Source organism: Vipera berus (genome assembly GCF_964194415.1).
Source record: "Vipera berus genome assembly, chromosome: 1".
NCBI classification, from domain to species: Eukaryota; Metazoa; Chordata; class Lepidosauria; order Squamata; family Viperidae; genus Vipera; species Vipera berus.
In genome coordinates this window covers 146,292,625-146,314,015 of record NC_138202.1, presented here as the reverse complement: position 1 = coordinate 146,314,015, position 21,391 = coordinate 146,292,625, and the positions used below count along the sequence as shown (strand labels likewise).

At 40.8% G+C, this 21,391-nt stretch overlaps 1 protein-coding gene across 1 annotated transcript; it reads left to right on the top strand.

Moving 5' to 3' along the window:
* The first annotated feature begins 716 nt into the window (after positions 1 to 716).
* Positions 717 to 18,412, top strand: MMADHC (metabolism of cobalamin associated D). The gene is made up of 8 exons (XM_081333340.1): positions 717 to 3,093; positions 5,530 to 5,567; positions 7,558 to 7,705; positions 8,386 to 8,603; positions 9,797 to 9,902; positions 10,429 to 10,559; positions 13,733 to 13,819; positions 15,392 to 18,412. The coding sequence occupies exons 2-8, from the start codon at positions 5,553 to 5,555 to the stop codon at positions 15,584 to 15,586; spliced, it is 900 nt and encodes a 299-aa protein (XP_081189466.1). The 5' UTR covers positions 717 to 3,093; positions 5,530 to 5,552; the 3' UTR covers positions 15,587 to 18,412.
* Positions 18,413 to 21,391: the final 2,979 nt, after the last annotated feature.

The following is a 21,391-nucleotide window of genomic DNA, read 5'->3' as shown; positions in this document are numbered from 1 at the left end:
GTCAGAGGCAGTCACACTGCCATGGAAGGCTAATAGCCATTACTTCCATGAATTGGTCCAGCTGTTTTTTGAGGCCAGCTAAGCCAGGAGCCAGCATCACATCTCCACTGTGGTAGGAAATTCCAAAATTGAATCCTATGTTGTATAAAAAAAAATCCTTTTGTCCGTCTTGCTTCTTTCAAGTTTCAATTTCATGGAGTGACCTTCGGTTCTAGTATTTTGTGAAGGGCAAAATAGTTTCTCCGTAACTGCTTTATTCACACCATGCAGAACTGTTTATCATTCTTACAAAATTTCTTTCCTTATCGGTTGCTGCTAGCTCTGATTCCATTAGTTTGTATGAATAGTTAAGATTTTGGGCAGCAACGAACATCACTTTAAACTTGAAGGATATCTGCCATTTTGACACCCATTCCATTTGGAGCTCTTCACAGCCTCTTATTGTTTTTATCACTCTGAACAATTTTGTGTTGTCAGCAAACCTGGCTTTCCACTAGTACGCCCTATTCCAAATCATTTATAAACATGTTTTTAAAAAGCATCAGTTCTAAAATTAAACCATGAGTCCTCACTAGCTACATCCTAGAAATCTTAATGAAACCACATTTCCTCAAGTTTGAATCAGAATATCGTAATTTACAGTGTGCTGGGTTGACCCAACAGAATTAACCTCAATTTCATTGAACTTAGTTTATCAAATTAACCAGTGGCTGATTATGTGGAACACAGTAAAGTAAGCCATAAGTTATTATTTACAAATCAGAATGATTTGGCTCATACAATATTCAAATTATAAAATGGTTTACTTGATTTTGACTTCCGATGTTGCATAATCATTTGTTTCCTTAACAGCAGATGCTTCTTGCATTCAACTGAAATTGCTTCTATATACATACATTTAACATTGCAGTCTGAGATGATGGGGATGAGGAGGAGATCTATCACACACTCATTACCAAGCAGCTTAACATACTTCAAGGAGAGGAAAACTGAAGACTGGTTAACATCTGGCAAAATCTATCTGATATTGAAAGATCCAACTAGTTGAAAACAAGTTCGTTACACTTGAACTTTCTACTTTTCACTACAGTTGGCTGACTGTGAGACCAACCATAATAATTTATTGATTAGTTATTGGGCCATATGTATACAAAAAAATACAATACAATCTCTGTATTTTAATCTCCAGTCTCTACACTGGTGGCAATGATTCTGATTGGACTGAAATTGGACATTCTAGCTAAAATATACAATTTGAACTTTGTATTTCCTGATCTTCTCGGCTATAGCTATTATTTGCTGCTTTGCTGTTTCCAATGCTTCCTTAACCTTCCTCATTTCTAGGTGATATTTCTTGATTAAATATTTCATGATGTTCTTATTCTTTAGCTGTTTTTTTTTCTTTCATCTGTTTTAGCTTGCTTCATCTCCCTTAGGTTGCTGATCTTATTTTCCAGCCCAATCATCCGTTTTGGTGATGCACTGTTTGGCTTTTTTTTCTTTTTTTGCTGATTTTGCCTCCCAAGTATTCAGTTATAAATGTAGCCATGCTGTACATTCATTGGTTTGTTTTTTTGCTGGTGCTTGTATTTGATTTAACAAGATTGACATCTTTTAATATTTGTGCTAGCAAGTTTGGAACAAACTTCAGTGCAGGAAAGCTTATTCTGTTGTTTTTGTGCTGTTCTAGAGGCCAGTTATTCTTTGTTTCAATTCTTTTTTAGAGGCCTTTGTTCTTTCTGAGAAAGCAGAGGAGAGGGTGCTTGATTTGGGAATGAAAATGATTCAGTAGCTATGCTGGCTTCCTCTATTGGGGACTCCCCTGGTTTGCCTCTACAATCTGAGCTACTTCTGGCAAAGCTTTGATTTCTTTGCTCTGGGTAGACTTTTGCAGTTCTTCTAGTTGTGTTTCTATGAATACTTTTTCAGATTATAAATCAAACTTTATGTACTAGATTCTACTCTTTTATTTTCGATTCTGGATGTTTTTTCCACAACAGGTGCATTCTTTCCAGATATCCTCTTCTCACTGGATTGATTTGTAAAAACAGAACATTATTTATTTTCAATCTTGGTATATTTGCAGCAGGTAAACTTTTTCTTTCAGTGGTGCTGCAGCTGTTGGCTTTGGTTGCTCAGCCAACAGATGTGAACCCTGTAGCCCATGTGTCATTAGATATCCAGAAACCCCAACACCTAATGCGCTCCTTATTGATGACCATCAGGTAAGGGTTTCTGTAAATTATATCACATCATTTATGGGAGAGACACTCTTTGTCTGGGTCCTCTGAAGAGACCTGTGCAATATGGTTGAACCTCTGGCACAGCTCCCATCTTCATCAGAGCACACAAGCCCCACAACCACGTAATTGGGGATTATTATTCATAAATCACTCCAGGATGAAGCCATTGACAGTTGTGGACTGTAATCTACCACACTGCTCCTACTGGTAGATGTATGCTTCCCACCCCCCAGAGGTCTTTTTCGTTTGTTTGTTTGTTTGTTTGGACTTCCCAGTATAGCCTGAGAGAGGCTGACTGTCTCAAAGTCACCCAGCTGGTTTCTTTGCTTAAAAGAATTAGACTCTGCTCTCCCACGTCCTAGCCCAGTATCTTAACCACTGTTCCTCACTGGATGTGTTAATAGGGATAACGTCATTGTGAATACATGAGCCTTGTTTCAGTATTCTCTCATTTTTGCTTTTTAAAGAGTGCTTTTGTCCACCTAAATCCCGCAATTCCACACCCTGAACATGAGAAATCCTGCAGACTTAAACGCCAATTAATTCTTGAAGGAGGAGGAAAGAAAGAGGCGTGAGACAATCCATTCAGCGGTGCTTGATTTGATTCTCCCGATCCTCTTCAGCCTGTCGTCTCCATCGACAAAGCGGAAAGCGATTAATTTTCCCTTACTGGGTTCGTCATTTTCGCCCAACCAACGCAAAGGCCGCTGCATCATTCGTTCCGCCTGTTCCCAATCCGGCGCACAAAAGCAACACTATTTTCCCTTCCTCTCGACCGACGAGCGCGATAATCAACTGGCTTCCCTGGTCTTCCATTTTGCGAAGGACAACAGATGCCGGAAAAGTGGTGGTAAGCAGACCGGGCGGCGGTGTTGCTGTTTTCCCCGGAAGCTTCCTTTCCCCCAAACGGGCACTTTTCCTCTTCTTCTTGACTTCCTCAGCCCTACTCCTCCGGGGGCTCGGCTTGTCTTGCCAGGCTGCGAAATGCTCCTCTTAAAACTATCGCCGCCCTAAGAAACTGTTGTTTCTCACTAGGGACTAGCCACTTGTGTTCCCAACCTCGGTCCCACCCGATTTTTTCAAATCAGCTCTTCCTCTAAATTGGGGCCCCGATTCACTTGAACCGTCTGCCAAACAACCGAAGCCACTCGGTGCCTGCCTTTACCGGAGTAACTTCTGGGAGGGGAATCACGGTGTGGGTCTGCTGGAAATGCCGGCGGTTTAGGGAGTGTCTCACCTAAGAGTAATAGATCCGAGTCGGTCTCCTTTCGGGAGCAGCCCCACAGTTTTCTTCGGAAGGGAGTTGCTGCTGGCCAGCCATCCCGGAAGAGCCTCGCCTCCGAAATGGCTCCAGGGAGATACTCGGGAGCCGGATGCCTGGGGGCTGGGGATTATGGAAATTGCCGGCCTGCAAGCCCGAAGGATCGCAGGTCGAGGAGGCTGTAGACCAGGGGTGTCCAACCTTGGGCGACTTTTAAGACTTGCGGACTTCAACTCCCAGGATTCCCCAGCCAGCTATTCTAGCCTGGAAGTTGACGTTCACTTCTATCTGCTTCTAAATACTTGTGAACTTCAGCATAGCTGGCTAGGGAATTCTGGGAGTTGAAGTCCACAAGTCTTAGAAGTCGCCCAAGGTTGCACGCTTCTGTTTCTAGGCCACGTCATAGAGTTGTGCGGAAGGAGGGAACGCGCAGGCGCCTCCTCCTCCTCCTCCTCAGCATGGGACCTTTGGGACTTCGCGGGAGTTTTAGTCTCCAAGAGGGGCCGCCTTTTTACGATTCCTAATGCGGAAGGAAAGTCTTACTCCTCCGTCCCCGAGTATGTCTGAGCGATGCGTTAGGTGGGCTCATGCCCCACCGCTTTCTCCCGTTTATGTCTGCCTTTCACGAAGATGTCGAGGAAAGACGGGTTTTGCTACAGAAACCTGTTTGGGGATTGGTGCAGCCCGTTAAATGCAGATGCGCATTGATGGGCTGATGATGCGACTACACAACTACACAGATAGGTTTTGTCTCTAACCTGGTTGTCCCAAAGGCACCTTTTCCAAAAGGCAACTGGACGTTGTGTTGCTTTTTTCTTTGAAAGTGTTTTGCTTCTCATCCAAGGAGCTTCTTTAGAGGACCCCACTGGTCAGTACTGAAGAAGCTTCCGTTTTTGAAAAGGCACCTTTGGGACAACCATGACCTGGATGATTGAGAATCTCAATAGACCTCTGACCTGGTCCTTCAGCCCTTCCAACTCATTGCCACTGTAATGAAGACCATCCATCTTGCTGTTAGTCATCCTCTTTACCTTTCAACTTTACCAACAGAGGGCTTAGAGCAGGGGTCTTCAAACCTGGCCCTTTTATGACTTGGGGACTTCAACACCCAGAATTCCTCAGCCAGCATGCCTGGTGAGGAATTCTGGGAGTTGAAGTCCCCAAGTCATAAAAGGGCCAAGTTTGAAGACCCCCCCGGCTTACAGCTTTCTCCAGACAGCGAGGTCTTTGCATGCTGTGCTAAAACATACATACCTGATTATGAATGCAACAAATCGTTAAAAGAGCTGTTGATGCTTATCTGCTTCTAATTATTTTGTTTATTAAATTTGTGTGCTGCCTATCAACTGAATCTGGGCAATTTGAGTATATTTAAGCATTTTGGACTATCTAGTCCATTTGATATTATTAACTTTCTCATACTCCTTTCTTCAACCTGGTGATTGGAGCTCTTCTCAAGTGTCTGTGGAAGGCTCAGGTTGGGAAAGGTCACAGTAAGAGGAGAAAAAGGTGAATACAGAAAAAGGATGAATCACTTTCCCTGAGATGTGTGGCTATATACGTTTGATGAATAAATAATAAATTTGAAAAGATCATAGAAGCTATGAAGGAACCTCATTTGACTATCCTAGATGACCTCTTTCTCAGTAATTATTACTCATCGCTCACAAATTGTCAACTTAAAATATATTGTTTGGCCATACAGTATAAAGCTTGAAATCTGTTCTCAGAATAGTATGTGTGCTAATGTTGAAAAGAATAAAATAACCATAATCCTATTTGTAAGACTTTCAAGGGAATAATGTAATATCTCAGAACTAGGAGTTGTATCTTGCCCTATTGGATCCAAATGAGATCTTATGTACCTGCTTTTTTATTACAGTGGCTGTAAGCTGAACCTCATACTGATGAAGGTTGTTCAGATTTAATCATCTTTCAATGGAATAATTTATTTTTAATATATAATACTCTCCATAATTACCAAATTGCATTTTGGGATCACTCTTCTGTATGTTTCTGTTTTAGAGTTTCTTTAAACGAAGAAAAGCATGGAAATGGCAACTGTAAGTAATATAACTAATTTTTATTATACTAGATAGGACAGGTATACCTGTATGTATGGATTTTTTAAAAAAAAATCTTATGAGATCAATAACAATGAAGACAATACAAAGTTATTATATATGGGTTGGAAATAGTATGTTTTTAATCCTATTATAAAAATGTTGCACATTGTTTTTGATTCAGATCTCAAGTAAGACATGCGTGAAACTGTTAATGCTGTTTTTCTTCATGATGCATCTACGAATAATTGCCATCTTCTGTATTAATACAGCAGCCCACTGTAGAAGATGAGGAAAAATAAGTCTTGTTTTACTACAGGGGTTTTTTGCCCTTGGTTTAAAAACTATATCATTTTATGTGGCAATCAAAAACATAGCTTGTATTGTAATCTACCACCCACAAGTTTTAATTAAAATATAAACTTGACTAAAGTTCCATTGACAAATGTATAAATAGAAATCATAAGATGGAAATAGTAAGATCAGAACTTTAGTTGATTGTCAGCCAAACGATCAATATTTGCCATTACAGTAAACTGCAATGAGGTGTTACCAGTCACCTGAGCCTTATTGATTCAGGCCATGTTCAGATTAAAAAAAGAAAAACAAGATGTGTTTCCATTCGTTTGTGTTCTAATAATTTTCTGGCCTTGTTCTCAGACTTGAATTTAGGAATATGTTTGATCAAGGTATGCAGGAGGCTGGGTTAATGACAGTATAAAGAATGGTGAGATACTATAATCAACTTTTAAAGTGGCCTGCCAGTTTGGTAATAAGAAATGTGCTATCTCCAGATAAACTGGTTTAACTAACTTGTCACCTATCCTATTTAATAGCTTTGCCAGAGGAAGAACTAGCATAATGTTTTGTTTTTTTTATTCCCATTTATATCCTGCCCTTCTCCGAAGACTCAGGGCGGCTTACAATCTAAGTACAAATCAATGTGCTTAGCAATAGCCTTCATTCTATGTATATGCCTGCTTATTAGGGCTTTCGCCCCCCCCAAGCGGCATTATTACAAAGTCAGCTTATTGCCCCCAACAATCTGGGTCCTCATTTTACCTACCTCAGAAGGATGGAAGGCTGAGTCAACCTTGAGCCTGGTGGGATGCGAACCTGCACTAATTGCAGGCAGCTGGTGTTACTTAAGGAGGCATTAGCCCATTGCTCCACCAAGGCTCTTGGTGTGCATGCATATAATTTTATTTTTTTATTATCCTTTGCCTGTAGATAATTCCATCATTGTTCATGTACAGGTAGTATACACTTAATAACTGCCTTGTACAGTGACCATTCACATTTATGACAGTGATGAAAAATAACTTTGCAATCAGTCCTCACTTTTATGACTTTTACAGCTTTGTAAAGCAAAGGGAAGCTGAAGTAACACCATAAGACCATTGCGGTTTCACTTGGCAAATTTTTCGCTTAATGACCCTGTTGCCAGTTCCAACTGTGGTTGCTAAACAAGGATTACTTGCACGTGTTTTAATATAATCGTAGTATATACTTAGATGTAGTAGCTAATATGGTAAATCTTGTGTAAAACTCCAGCATCTAAAATATTGATTTTTATGAATACATTTCAAGTATTTTCTTTAATTGCTAATACAAGAAATTAACAAGCAAAATTCAAGGATGATGAATCCTTGTGGTAACAGATTATTTGGAGAGAAGGGATGTCCCTTCTTCCCAAAGGTTTGTTAAATCTGAGATGTATGTGATTGCCTTCATTTCCCATCATACGTGTAATGATCTCTCTCATCCAGAGTACTACAGATGCGGTGGACTCATCAGTTACTTCAGTGGAGTAGCCAGGAGGAAATTTCCTCCATTGCCTCTGTAATCCACTGGGAGCTGATTGAATCATGGCCTCGTTGTAACATGTTCCATGCCTGCACCAGCTATTGTGGAAGAATACTTTATGTGCTAGGTCATAGTTTTCATACACAACCTGTGCTGCCTTCAGTTTTCTTTGTGTCCCCTTTAGGTACTTTGTAACAGAGCTAGACTGGTGACATACCTGCCAGGATTTTATTCTTTGGTTAGAAGGGTTATAACTCCCAAGGCTTTTTCCACAGCAGGATCCTCTGGCTCAGATGAGCCTTCTGTTGCTGCTGCTGCACCTCCTGACGTATGTAAGGAAAATTCAAATTTTTCTCACATTAATGATCGTTAAAACCATCCCTTTATAGAAAATCTCCCCACCCACCCACCCTTCCATTCCTTCATGTCTGATTCTCAGAGACGGCCTGCACAAATTCCTGCAGTTTTCTTAGCAAGGTTTTTTTTAGATGTGGTTAGCCATTTCCTCCTTCCTATGACTGAGAGAAAGTGAGTGGCCCAAGATCATGCAGCTGGTTTTGTGCCCAAGGCGAGACTCAAAATCTTAAGTCTCCTGGTTTCTGGCCTGATACCTTAATCACTACACCAGGGCTAGTCAACCTTGGCTCTTTTATGACTCGTGGACGTCAACTCCCAGAATTCCTGAGCCTGCCGTGCTGGCTCAGGAATTTTGGGAGTTGAAGTCCACGAGTCATAAAAGAGCCAAGGTTGCCTACCCCTGCACTACACCAAGCTGGCGTCGCACTGTATATATTTTAAGTAATCTGTGTCTCTTGGTACTTTTAGCCCAACTTCAAGTATTTACTCAGAACTAATTCCTGCTGAGGTAAATGGGACGCACCTTTTCAGTTTCTATTGGAAGTATATGAATCTACTTTTTAAGCAGCGAGATTCAAAAAGCAATGTCCTTTACTGATGAAAACAATTCTGTATGTGGGTGCTTTTCAGTGACACAGACTTAAACTTTTCTTAGGTCCAAAAACTGTGTGGCCAGATGAAGTGATGGGACCTTTTGGTCCCCAGGACCAAAGATTCCAGCTACCTGGTAACATAGGTTTTGACTGTCATCTAAATGGTACAGCACCACAGAAGACAAGACAAGTCCATAAAAAATTACCTGATCTATTGATGGAACCCTTGGCAAGTGAAAGGCATGAATTTGTGATGGCCCAGTATGTCAACGAGTTCCAGGTAAGTGTAGAACTCCCCTGGGAAGGTGAGATACAAATCTAGAAATGTGCTCGCTGCTTCCTTTGGTGGATGGCACAAGAAATCCTACATGCATCTTTAATGTAGACTTGCATAGTAATTTATCATGGCAATTGCTAGATCAGATCTTCCTCGCTGAGTTCAGATGCAAGTCAAGAAGTTACTTTCTGTGGATTCACTTTGATCACAATTTATTAAACTTTCATAGATAGGTGGGTTTGGGAAGAGAAGAGGGGATTATTTTTCTGTCCTTTCCCTTTTGGGGATATGTTGAAAGAACACCTAAATCAAGTCAACATGATACTTGTCGATGACTAATTGTTTCCAAACTGTATTGAGAGAAGACCTGCCCTTTGGTAGCTTCAATATACTGAGGAGGATTTAAAAGATTTGCCCTAGTTTATTTTGATTTTTGGCACAATCTGTTGGTTTTCATTGCTATACAATGGTGCCTTGGTACTGAACTGCTTTGAAACTCGTCGAATTTGGTACTCAACACATTTTGATATGAAAATTTTATCCCACTACTCATTGTTTGTTTGATACTCAACGCACAAACTAGAACTTGTCGATGTCAACTGCCTTGTAACTCACTATATTCCTTATGGAAAAAATTTGTTTAGTACTCAGCGTTTTTGGTACTCATCGTACCTCCCAGAACCAATTAACGATGAGTACCGAAGTATCGTTGTACTACCAAACATTATTGTTACCAAATCTATCCTACCAAGAATTAGTGCTCATGCTAGAAATACTCCCTATCTGTATGTTATAGGAAAAGTTCAGTAGTGATGGGCAAAGAACCCGCTTTTCAGTATTCTTCCGCTGGGGGGGATGTATCTCACGTTTTTGAAGCAGAATTTGATAAATCACTATTAAACAGTCACGCTAAACAATCATTCCAAGAGTAGAAATGCCATTATGGTTTGTTTTTTAAAAAAATGCTTAATGCATTTTATGAGTTAGGGTTTACAAAATGTATATGCTGCTGCAGTCATGAAATCTGGACAGATAAGAGAAAATATTACAAAATCATGGAAGCATAAAAATCATAATAAATTGAAACTGTGTACAGATGGACTGTCACTGGTATGTTATTGCAGTGCCTTGAAGCCTGACAAGAATTCAAATATACTTAAAGACTTAAGATTAAAAAAAACTTACTTTTTTTTCAGGGCAGTAATGCTGTTCACAAGGAAGACATTGCCGATGCCAAAAGTTACTTTGAAACTGCCAAAGTAGAATGTGCGATACAAGCATGCCCAGAACTGTTGCGCAAAGGTATGCGTTTCCTGCTTCCCCACCATCCCTCCACAATGTTAATTATTTTTAAAAAGTGTATAAAATTGTAGCTTGAAGAAAAAAACATGCACAGATTGACAGTTTAAGTAACGTATCTAGCATGGTGACTTGGTTAATTTTCTTGGGGTTTCAGTAGATTCGAATTAATTTTACTTTTGAATTAACTTCCTTTTGCCATTTTTTCTTTTAAATCCTAGACTAATTTTCTATATGAGCAAAGTATTTAGTGCACCAGTTAAAGAATAGGCCTTTAGGGAGCAAATGTGTCTTCCTCTTGGTTGCTAGAGGCTGAGTACAGGGGACCTTGACTTACAATGGGTCACTTAGCGACCAAAGTTACAATTGAACCTCCCCCCCCCAAAAAAAGCTACTTAATGATGATTACACAGACACACACACACACACACACACTAAATCACATGACCATATTTTGGCCACTTGGCAAATAGTGTAGAAATATACCAATGGCGAAGTTATTTAAAATATCTCTTATTTTCTTTTGTAGATTTTGAGTCAATGTTTCCAGATGTTGTTTCCAATAACATAACAGTACTAACGGTAACACAGAAAACTGTAAATGATATGACTGGGTGGAGTGAAGGGGTAGAAAATGAGCGAGAAGTCCTCATCGAAAATGTAAGTGGCTTTGGATGATCAGATGTAATTACTTTCCACTACTGATGGTGGGTGGGTGTTTTTTATGTGGGTGCCCAAATAGATGCATAGATTCCTAACCTAGTGTACTCTGAACGTAAAGCATTATTTACAAACGTAAAACATAGAATGAAGGCTACTGCTAAGCTTGTAAGCTGCCCTGAGTCTCTGGAGAAGGGCGGGATATAAATGGAATTAAAATAAATAAATATTTGAAAGGGCAGATATTTTATTAAATTGTAGAAGCCAAAAAAGAAATACCTAGATATGTCCACAGTCATCAAAAATCAGATTCAGTTCTGAAGAGGCATTATATTTTTTTTAAACTGTTAACCAGCCTCCTTTATAAATACTACACACACACACACACACACACACACCCCTCTATACCCATATCCATCTACACATAATTAACTGTTAACTTTAATTAAGTCACTGTTTTTTCACAAGAAAGTACTAATCTTAAAAATTTTATGCATACTGATTCTTAGCATGACATGATGACATTCTAATGCTTTTCATTCTGTATAGTAAATTAAGGGTTTCATCTGAAAGCTTGTTGGTACTTGCTTAAATGAAAATTACATTTAACTCTGCCCATGTTCAAAATTGCCACTAGAGGTCATTCCTTTTCCAGGCCCCCTTTTAACCACTTTGGCTTTAAGCAGTCGGTAATTAAGTTCCAACAGATGTCAGTATTTACTGCTGGTATTCTCCATAAAATGTTAATTTGCTGAACATGTCTAGCTAAAAAAAATGTTCACATTTTGAGGGTATTGTTTTCCATTTCTGAATAATTGTAATGAAACAATACCTCGCAGTTAACTGCTAGAAATAGACTCTTTATTTTCATTTTAAAGTATTTGGAGCTGATTTCTGGCTTCTAGATAATGGATTCAGAAGAGTGGGTCACTTAGGAGGAGAATTCTTGACTGAGTTACATAGCTTTAGTGATTCCAAATGAGCAAAGCAAGAGTACTTTATTGTATAACCTATAGTTTGGAAATTGATGAATTAAACACGAGGGCAGTTTGGAAATAAACCTCCATTTCGTTATCAATGACAGACACTCACAGATACAGAACTTTTATTATACACATTAGAAAACTACAACATTACATTACTTTTTGACATAATCGCCATTCAAATTGTCATAACGTCTTACAAGGTTTGAAATTCCTTAGTAGTAGTTGCTCGGTGTCAAATCTGGGCTATTGGGGGGTGATCAAAAACAAAACGGAACTGCTTCAGAAGTTCTTGGGTGCATCTAGCGGTGTGTAGGTGAGCATTATCGTGAAACAACACCACACAGGAAGTCAGCATGCCCCGACACATGTTATGGATGGCTCTTCTGAGTTTTCGTAATGTTTCACAGAGTCTGAACTGATGCACTTCACTAGCAGTACTCCTTTGGCATCTTCACATTTGGCAAGATTTTTTTATGGCATCACTCCTGGTGTGTTGGTTCACCATGGGCGGTGATGCGCCAAACTCTGCAGCAGCGCCAGGAGAAGAAGCTGCAAAAAATGGGGCTGCCGTTTCCAGAACGGAGAAGGGGGACGCGGGGCGATGCAGGGCCGCAAGGTCTCTTCTCTGCTGTGCAGAGCCGCTCCACCCCCCCCACCCCGGTCTCTGTTCTCACCAATGGCAGCGACGGAGGGCTGGTGGAGGGAGGCAGCAGGGGAGGCTTGAGGTCATGGCTCAAGCCACGGGAGAGTTGGCAGAGGAGAAGGAGGTGGTGGCTGCCACTGGGCAGGCGATCTGTGGGGCAAAGCACAAAGAAAGCCCCTCCAGTGGTGCACAGCGGCAGCGAAGCTTTTCACCGTCATTCCCCCCTGGCTCTGCAATGGCGGAGGGGGACCTCCGTAGCATGGCAGTCTGGCTCAGGAGGGGAGTGAAAGGGAAGGTTACCAAGCAAGGAATGGCTTGGCTGGGGGGCCCTGAAGTAAGTGGGTGTGGGACATGTTGGGCAGCTCCACCCCCTCCCACCTGCCTCGCCTCATTGTTGCGGCAGCAGCGCAACACGCAGTCCACTGCCCCATTGCAGCAGCGAGGTGGGACAGAGTGGGCAGGGCCCTAACTAGGGTTTCTTTTTGGGGTAGGGCTTATATTAGGCCCACCCCAAAAAATCAGGGTCTTTTTTTTCAGGGAAACACGGTATAACATAATAAGACAAAGCTCAAGGATAGATTCTTTGCGGATGTTGCAAAAAAGAGAGAGAGAGAAGTGTTGAAAACAACTTAAGCCTTAATTAGTATGATTTCCCATTCACACCAACTGGGAAACAATGGTTGTGATTTTAAAATACTAGCTTGTTCTAAAACGGGATTACTTTACTGGATTAGACAAAACTGAAAATGTTGTGTAGAGATTTGATTTTGAGTTTTTGCAATGTACATATATTTGGTTTAATAAACCATTCATGTGTTTGAAAGCTTTCTAGTTATAGTCAGCTTTTCCTGAAGTACATGTTCCTTTTATTAGGCTTGATTTCAATATATCATGCACCCTGGTACAAAAATTAATCGTAGAGGGTATGAACCTTAATCACGTTCATTGCAAATGGCTCAAGCCACTGCTAAATTTTACAATTATATTTTACATTAGATATTCTTTGGGGTTTGGGAAAGACATGCTTTTTTCCTACATAGTTATAGGTTACTTTGGTTTTGGCTTTCTGAATTGATGGTCGACTTTGGTGCCAGACACTACTTCTGCATGTACTCTGAAATGTATTTATTTATTCAATTTAATTTACTTGATAAGGATTTAGAAAGCATCCTTACTAGCTTTTAAACCTTAAATTGTGCTATCTTTTTAATTTGATGACCAAGGCAAAAGAATATATTAACGTGAGAAATGTAGATGATGTGTGGTTATTTTAACTTTAATTTTAGATGTTATGAAACTAAGAGAACAAAGCTAACATTGCACTTCAAATGAACAATGAAAGCAAGTGAAGTATTAATTCTTTATTGCCTAGCAAAAAGACTTTATGGGACCTAAATATAGCTTAATACTGTTAATCCTGTTAGTAAAGTTATTAATTTGATCAGCTGAAGTTCTGAGCATTTGCTCTTTGATTTTGAAGTGAATTTATGCTTGATGGAGAAAGACTTGCATTTTGCATTTTTTTCTATTTTCTCTCTTCTTAGTTTATCAACGGTGCTAAGGAAATTTGCTATGCTTTGTGTTCCGAAGGCTACTGGGCAGATTTTATTGATCCGACTTCAGGATTAGCAGTAAGTATTTATGTTAAAATATAGTAAGGAGAGGAATATCATGTTTAGACTTAGGCAAACTAGCAGTAAGAGTATAAATCTTCCACCAATTGTTTGTTCTTGCTGGTTGCCATTAAAGGTCTAGATTATTTTTACTTAATAACTGTGTTGGTATGGTATGTCCTGTCTTATCATTGTTGGAGCTCAAGGTGTTGCATATAGTTCTTCCTGTTTATATTAGTGATAAAAGAGCCTTTTGAGGTACAGGTAGTTCTCGCTTAATGACCACTCAAAATTCTGGCAGTGCTGAATAACTGGAATTTAAAACCAGCCTTCAAAGTTCTGGCTGTCCCAGCAACCCCATGGTCACGTGATTGTAATCCTGGTGCTTGGCATTCTGCTCACAGTTATGGTTGCAACATCTACAATCATGTGATCACCATCTGTAACCTTCCCTGCCGATTTCCCACAAGCAGAGTCAGTGGGGAAGCCAGCAGAGAAGGTTACAAGTAACGTCCGCCACTTTTTCCCCAAGGAACTCTACTGCAAAGTATGAGATTCTTGAGATCTCATATTCTGTAGCACACATTTTGGCCTCACTTGCATTTCGTAGCACCACAGCACCACAGCAGTCACTTCCCAGTCCACATGCACTAATTTCAGTAACGTCCCTCCAGCCCACCTCACTCCATAATACTTACCTACTCACTGGCCTGTTTTCAGGCCATCTGGAACTTGCAACTTCCTGCCAGTTTTCTTCCATTGACTTTGTGGGAGCCAGCAGGAAATCCTAAGTCACTGTCATATGAGGTCCTCACTTAATGACCCTCAATTTCACTTAACCACTCTAAAGGGGACTGCAGGGATTGCCGTTGTTAAGCGGTGCAATCACATGACATTGTGCTTTACAACAATTATCATTTAGGAGTGGAATTTACAGTCACAATTAACCAACGTTAAGCCAGGACCATCTGCAGGTTATTGTGAGAGTCTGGTAAGCCGCAATCAGCCAGCAAACAGCACGTACGATCCTGAGTTTCCCTCGCCCTAATCTGGCTTTGCGTTACAGATGCTCTGGCTCATTTGCACATGTGCTAAGTGTATGCTGCTTTTCATCCAGAATAGTGATGCATTCGAAGTGCTAGTATTGAGATACTTTTCTGCCATCATTGTTTATATTTTGCCAATCATTATGCAGGATGACTTTTCCGTGTGTAAAACTGAATCACGTAGAAGGAAAAAAAAACTAGAATATTTTATGTTCCTTTACTAGATGACAACCTTTTTCTTCTGCAACCTTTATTAGTGGATGCCGACTGTGTTTAGATATACCGGTATCCCTTTTCTAGAAAGGGCTGTGGCAGTCTTTGCAACTTATGTAGTTTACTGTAATGACAAATACTGATCATGTTTTGTTAATGTGGAAATTAAGAGCACAATATGCCGATAATAATCGCACATCAATTATTTTTTGGCTCATTCAGATAATGCCTCATAGAAATAAAAAGTAGTACATATAGTTACTTAAGCAGGAATTTAATCTGATCAACTGTTAAGAATACTCGATATTTCATTCTTTTTCTTTCCTTTCAGTTCTTTGGCCCTTACACAAACAACACTCTTTTTGAAACTGACGAACGGTATCACCAGTTAGGATTTCTTGTGGAAGACCTAGGCTGCTGTAAAGTTATTCGGCATAATCTATGGGGAACTCATGTACTAGTTGGAAGCATATTTACCACTGCTACCCCTGACAGCCCTATCATGAAGAAGCTGCGTGGGAATTAATGCCACCTTTTCACTTAAAAGTTGGTTAATAAACATGATTGGCGATAGATAGATAAAGTATGCTGATTTATAGATAGGAAAAGTTCTATTATTTATTCTAGGTTTTGTAGCATATGATTTATATACCAATACAATATTTTATTTTTGAGATCATATGTGTGTGCATGTGTGTGTACATGCACAGGCACACACACACATCTCTGAAATCCTGAGATCATGTAAATGAAACACCCTCAGCAATTTTACTTGAGAATACAAATCTTCAAGACTTTCACGTTACTTTGGTTACACATCTTTGGTTATAACATTGAAGAAGGAAAATGTGGTTGCACAATTGTCTCGGTAAAAGAAATAACAATCTCAACTATCTTCATGTTTACCAGAACCAGTATTATATTTGTTTGAATATTACCACAATAACTCAACTTGATTATTGAAAGATTGTGATCCACTTGGACTCTCTTGCAACTGATGATAAAAGATAAAGCAACATAACACTGTTGTGTGTTAGAATGCCACGTTTGAGGTGCAATTCACCTCTTGAATCTAGTTTGCCACGTTGTGGTTCACTCTTGAATACTTGTATAGATTGAATTCTCTTAGCAAATAATTATCATCTCATGAAGCATTACGAGAGATCACAGATTGCTGTTTTGTTTTTCTAAGTGCACGGTACATTAAAATTGCCCAACGCATCAGTTTACATTGAATATCTCTAGTATAGGATGTCTCAGATTAACATTCCTCAGCTGGGATTCAGGTTGTAGTATCAGTTAAATGCAATAGCTATTCAGTGAGCTTCTACAATAATTCATGGTTACATTGGTGATTTGAGATCTAGGTCAATGTGCAACCTGACTGCAGAGTGATGTATAATATTGTTTGTATATGTGTAAATATATCATTTGAAAAAAAATGTCTGTGATTTTGTTTACAATAGTTGAAGATGCAATAATTGAAGATGCTACATATCAACCAACACTTCTATATGCTAAAGCTTGATTTATGGATGCTGTAAAATAAGGAAATGGTAAATGGGGACTGGACATTTTCTATTGAAAACATGTGTTAAAATGTTTTAAATGCATCTACAAACTGTAATGCGTATGGAACCACAAGCAACATCGGCTTTTGTGGCAGACCATTGCTGCCTCACCTCCTTCACACTCTTCACAAAGAGTGAAGGTAGGTTGAGGTACCATGTTTCCCCGAAAATTAAGACCTGGGGTTTTTGTTGTTGTTGTTTTTTTTTGGGGGGGGGCTCCAAAAGAGTCCCCAGGTCTTATTTAGGGGGAGGTGTATTTTCCACTTACCTCCGGCACCAACAGCCCCACCTAGCTGGCCCACATCATCTGCTGCCAAAGGAGCAGCTTCATTCTGCAGCCTGCATTTCGCAGTCAGAGGCCTTTCCAGAAAGCCTCAACAGCTGAGAACCGAGCTATGGATTCGGCTGCAGTGGCTTTCCAGAAAGGCCTCTGACTGTGAAATGCAGACAGGGAAGACGCTGCAGAAGAAGTGGGCCAGTGAGGAGAGGCCTGGCTGTAGTGTAAGTGGGTGCGGGGCACGTGGGGCAGCTCCACCCACCCACTCCGCCCAGATTTTTAGAGGTGTGCCTCACCCCAAAACTAGGCTTATTTTGGAGGTAGGGCTTATATTAGGCCCACCCTCCCAAAATCGAGGTAGGGCTTATTTTGAGGGTAGGTCTTTCGGGAAAACAGTTTGTTCAGTGTCGGAGGCCATTCCAATAATGAGGAGACACCTTTGGATTTCTCAGTTTTAAATGAAGAATTCTTGCTTCTTGTGTCCTCTTGGGTAAGGAGAAAAAAACAAGTCAGAAAATAGAATTTGTTTTCGTCAAATGCTTACATGGGAAGATTTTAATTTCCTATCAGACCACTCAAATGGCAGAGCACTGATCATTTCGCTGAAGGCCTCAACCGGCCCTCGATTTCTTAGCAAAATAGTTGTAGTAAAGTTGTTTCAGATGTTGCATTATGAATAGTTTGAATTAGTTTGGCACATTCTAGGGCAGGTGTGCATTGTTACTGATTGTACCATCATGGGAAGCTACCTTGGGAACCGTGGTATTGCGCAATTCTGCTCATTTGCCTTTAAGGAGGAAAAGCTTTGCAGGAAGGAAAGATCTGGGGTTTTTTTTTCTTATTTTTCTTTTGTATTTATGTGGATAAGATAAAGACTTTTTCTTCCTCCAGAGAGGGAAAGATATTGCCTATCAAATCAGTTGCTGTAAAATGATCAGGAGAAAGCAGATTTTTGCAAAAATCAAATGTTTAAGGCTATCCATTTCATGACATAAACTTTTATTTATTTTTATTTTATTTTACAAATATTGTCAGGCTGCTATTTAGACAGCATCATTAACTATAAATTTAGGTATAATTTGAAATTGCTATATGTACAACTATTTTTATACTGAATGTTGAAACAAGAAACCTATGTAAATATTCATTAGTCATGAACTAGTTTCTAAATTGTATATTGGAAGTAATTTAAGAAATAAAGTGGGGAATTCAGTATTGTGGGCATAATGTTACTATTTTAAGTTTCACGTTAACAGTTATTTTTTAATGCTGCCAGTATGATTGTGATATAGGAAACAGAAGTGACTGAAGTATAAATTAGTGTTGTTGCTCTATTTTTCAAAAACAGCAATTCTTCCTGTAATAATTTATTGCTAAAACTGTTTTAAGTATGGTCTTATCTTTCCAATCCAAGTAGAAGGGCTGTTTTATGAATGATTGGAAGAAAGTATGTTGTATTTCTAAATATTTCCTATATAATAGTGAAGTGCTCTTTTTTAATTATTTTATTTTATTCAAAAGATTAAAGTACAAAATTTTAAAACAATTTAAAAACAAAAGACAAAAATACATATTATCAATCCTAGTTGAACACTATTACAACAGTGATAGCTTTCCACCTTGTACTTGCAACCCAACTGACCTGTCATACATTACATACATGAAAAAAAATAGTTAACAGGTTAAACAACAGCAAAGTTAAAATTCAAAACACTCTTGTTAACAGTCTGTTATTGTAATTTACTCATAGAAAGCCTGCACTGTTGCTTATTTAGCACAAATCACTCCAGTCATTATCTCTGATCAGTCCAGGATCAAAAACCCTCATTTGGTTCTTAATAATGAAACCTTTCCTTAGATTTTTAATACAGAATTTTCCCAAGAATTGCATCTCATTTCCAAAGTTTGTTTAAGTCACGGTTGTAAATATCTGCACCATCCATTGTTGAATAGTTCTCCTTGATAGCACAATATTTCTCTTGGCCAAGAAAATCCAGTCCATCCTTCATCAATTCCATTATCTCAGAATTTTTTATATTCGTATTTTTTCAATCTTTTCCAGCAGATTTATATTTTTCAAACCAAATACTTTCTTCTTCACGTCAGACAGCAACAGATCAGATTTCAATTCATCAAGCTGCAAATAAAGTCCAACTTCCTGCTTTTGAATATTATCTTGAGTTTGCACAACCAGGACTAGAACTCAGTGCCTCTGTTTCTAGCCTGGTGCCTTAACCACTAGATCACGGGTTGGCAACCCGCGGCTCCCAGCTGCCCGGTGCACGCGCACCTCTTCGAACGGACAGTGGTGCGCGCGCACCTCTCCAAATAGAGAGTGGCACCACCCGTTCCGAGAGGTGCGCGCGCACCTTTCCGAAGGGCGGAGGTGCGCACGCACCTCTCCAAGCCGCCGCCGTCCCGTCCGGAGACCTGCCGCATTCACGGCAGCTGTGCAAACGGGATGGCGGTGGTTTGGAGAGTGCGCGCACACTCGCCAAACCGCCGCCATCCCGTCCGGAGACCTGCCGCGTTTGTCAAACATTGACGAACACGGCAGCTGTGCAAACGGGATGGCGGCAGTTTGGAGAGTGCGCGCGCACCTCTCCCAAGCCGCCGCCGTCCGGAGACCTGCCGACGTTTGGGGAGGTTTGGGGAGGTGCGTGCGCACCTCCCCAAACGTCGGCAGGTCTCCGTACCTCCGCGCGAACGGGCAGCGGCCCCGCTTGTTGCGAAAGCTGCCGCGGCCCGTCTACAAAGCTGCCGAAAGCGGCAGCTTTGCAGACAGGCCACGGCAGCTTTCGCAACAAGCGGGGCCGCTACCCATTCCGAGAGGTGCGCGCGCACCTCCCCAAACCTGCCGTTCTTCACATCACACAGCAACAGATCAGATTTCAATTCATCAAGCTGCAAATAAAGTCCAACTTCCTGCTTTTGAGTATCATCTTGAGTTTGCACAACCAGGACTAGAACTCAGTGCCTCTGTTTCTAGCCTGGTGCCTTAACCACTAGATCACGGGTCGGCAACCCGTGGCTCTGGAGCCGCATGCGCGCGCACCTCCCCAAACCTCCCCAAACGTCGGCAGGTCTCCGTACGCAACAAGCGGGGCCGCTACCCATTCCGAGAGGTGCGCACGCACCTCCCCAAACCTGCCGTCGGCAGGTCTCCGTACGCAACAAGCGGGGCCGCTACCCATTCCGAGAGGTGCGCACGCACCTCCCCAAACCTGCCGTCGCCGTCGCGCGACCGGGAACCGGTTCCATCACACATAAAAAAAAAGGCAACCGCGCGCGTCCGTGCATGCGCAAGAAACGGTTTTTGCGCATGCGCGTGCATGGACGCACGCACGCGGTTCCCACTTTTTTTTATGTGTGATGGAACCGGTTCCCAGTGGCTCTTTTCCTTTTTCGGGTTGCCGACCCCTGCACTAGATCTAAGTGGTCTTTGAGCATAGCTTACACAGCTAATTATGAGTTTATCAAAGCAAATAAGCTCTTCCTTAAAGCATAGTTTTTTCGCCGTATTATGTTAAGACATTTTTATATTAAAGCAGAAAATAATAGTACTAGAAGAACCAGATAATTGTTGTGACTCAGGGTCAGCCGGTGGGTTCGGCACCCGGCTCAGATGTATCGGATGACTCAGATGAGGGGGAGGAGGTGTGTGTGGGTGACGAACCGGCTGATGATGGCTTGCAGGCTTGGCAGAGCTCCCAGCCGGGGCCCTCTTCTCAGCTGCGTGAGCCCGATAGTGCGGAGGATGATGACCCACAGCTGGCCCTGTTCAAGGACGCCCGACGCAGGAGGCAGTCGAGCAGGAACAAACAAAGAAAGGCTGTGGGACTCCTCGGGAGGAGGCACAGGGAGACCACACCCTGAACTCTAAATAAAAGGAGTGTTTGGGGAGGGGCTGGTTGCTGAAAGCAACCCTTCCGCTTGAGGATTCAAGTTCCCGTGTTTTTGTTTCTTGTTCTGTTAATTGACTAATAAATCTTGGCAGACGCCTTTCAGCTTTGGACGCTCTCCAGTCTCTACTATCTGAATAGGGGTTTGCCTTATTACAAGGCCGGTAGCAGGCTGGTTCAGAACAATAATATACTGTGCATTGTTTACTCAGATAAAGTGATATTATGCTTTATGATACTCTCAGTTAGGGGTGAAATTGCAGCCTTAATACAGTTTCTTAATAGAAGTAGAATTTGGAGAGGAAATTACAGAATAATTTATCAATCGATCAGTTTTATTTTCATCACAGAACAGGGTGGAACTATTGTTTTAAAATATAATTTTTTAAAAAAAAAGTCAATAGAATAAAGGTAAAATTATTAACATAACATTAGAGAGTACAGGAATTAAAACATTAGAGAATCCTATAAAATTACAAGTAGTTTTTACATTAAGTGCAATGCATAAATAGCTTTTAATAAGATAACTATAAAAGGACACAACTGGTACCGGTACTAGAATTTCTAAAACACTACGAGAA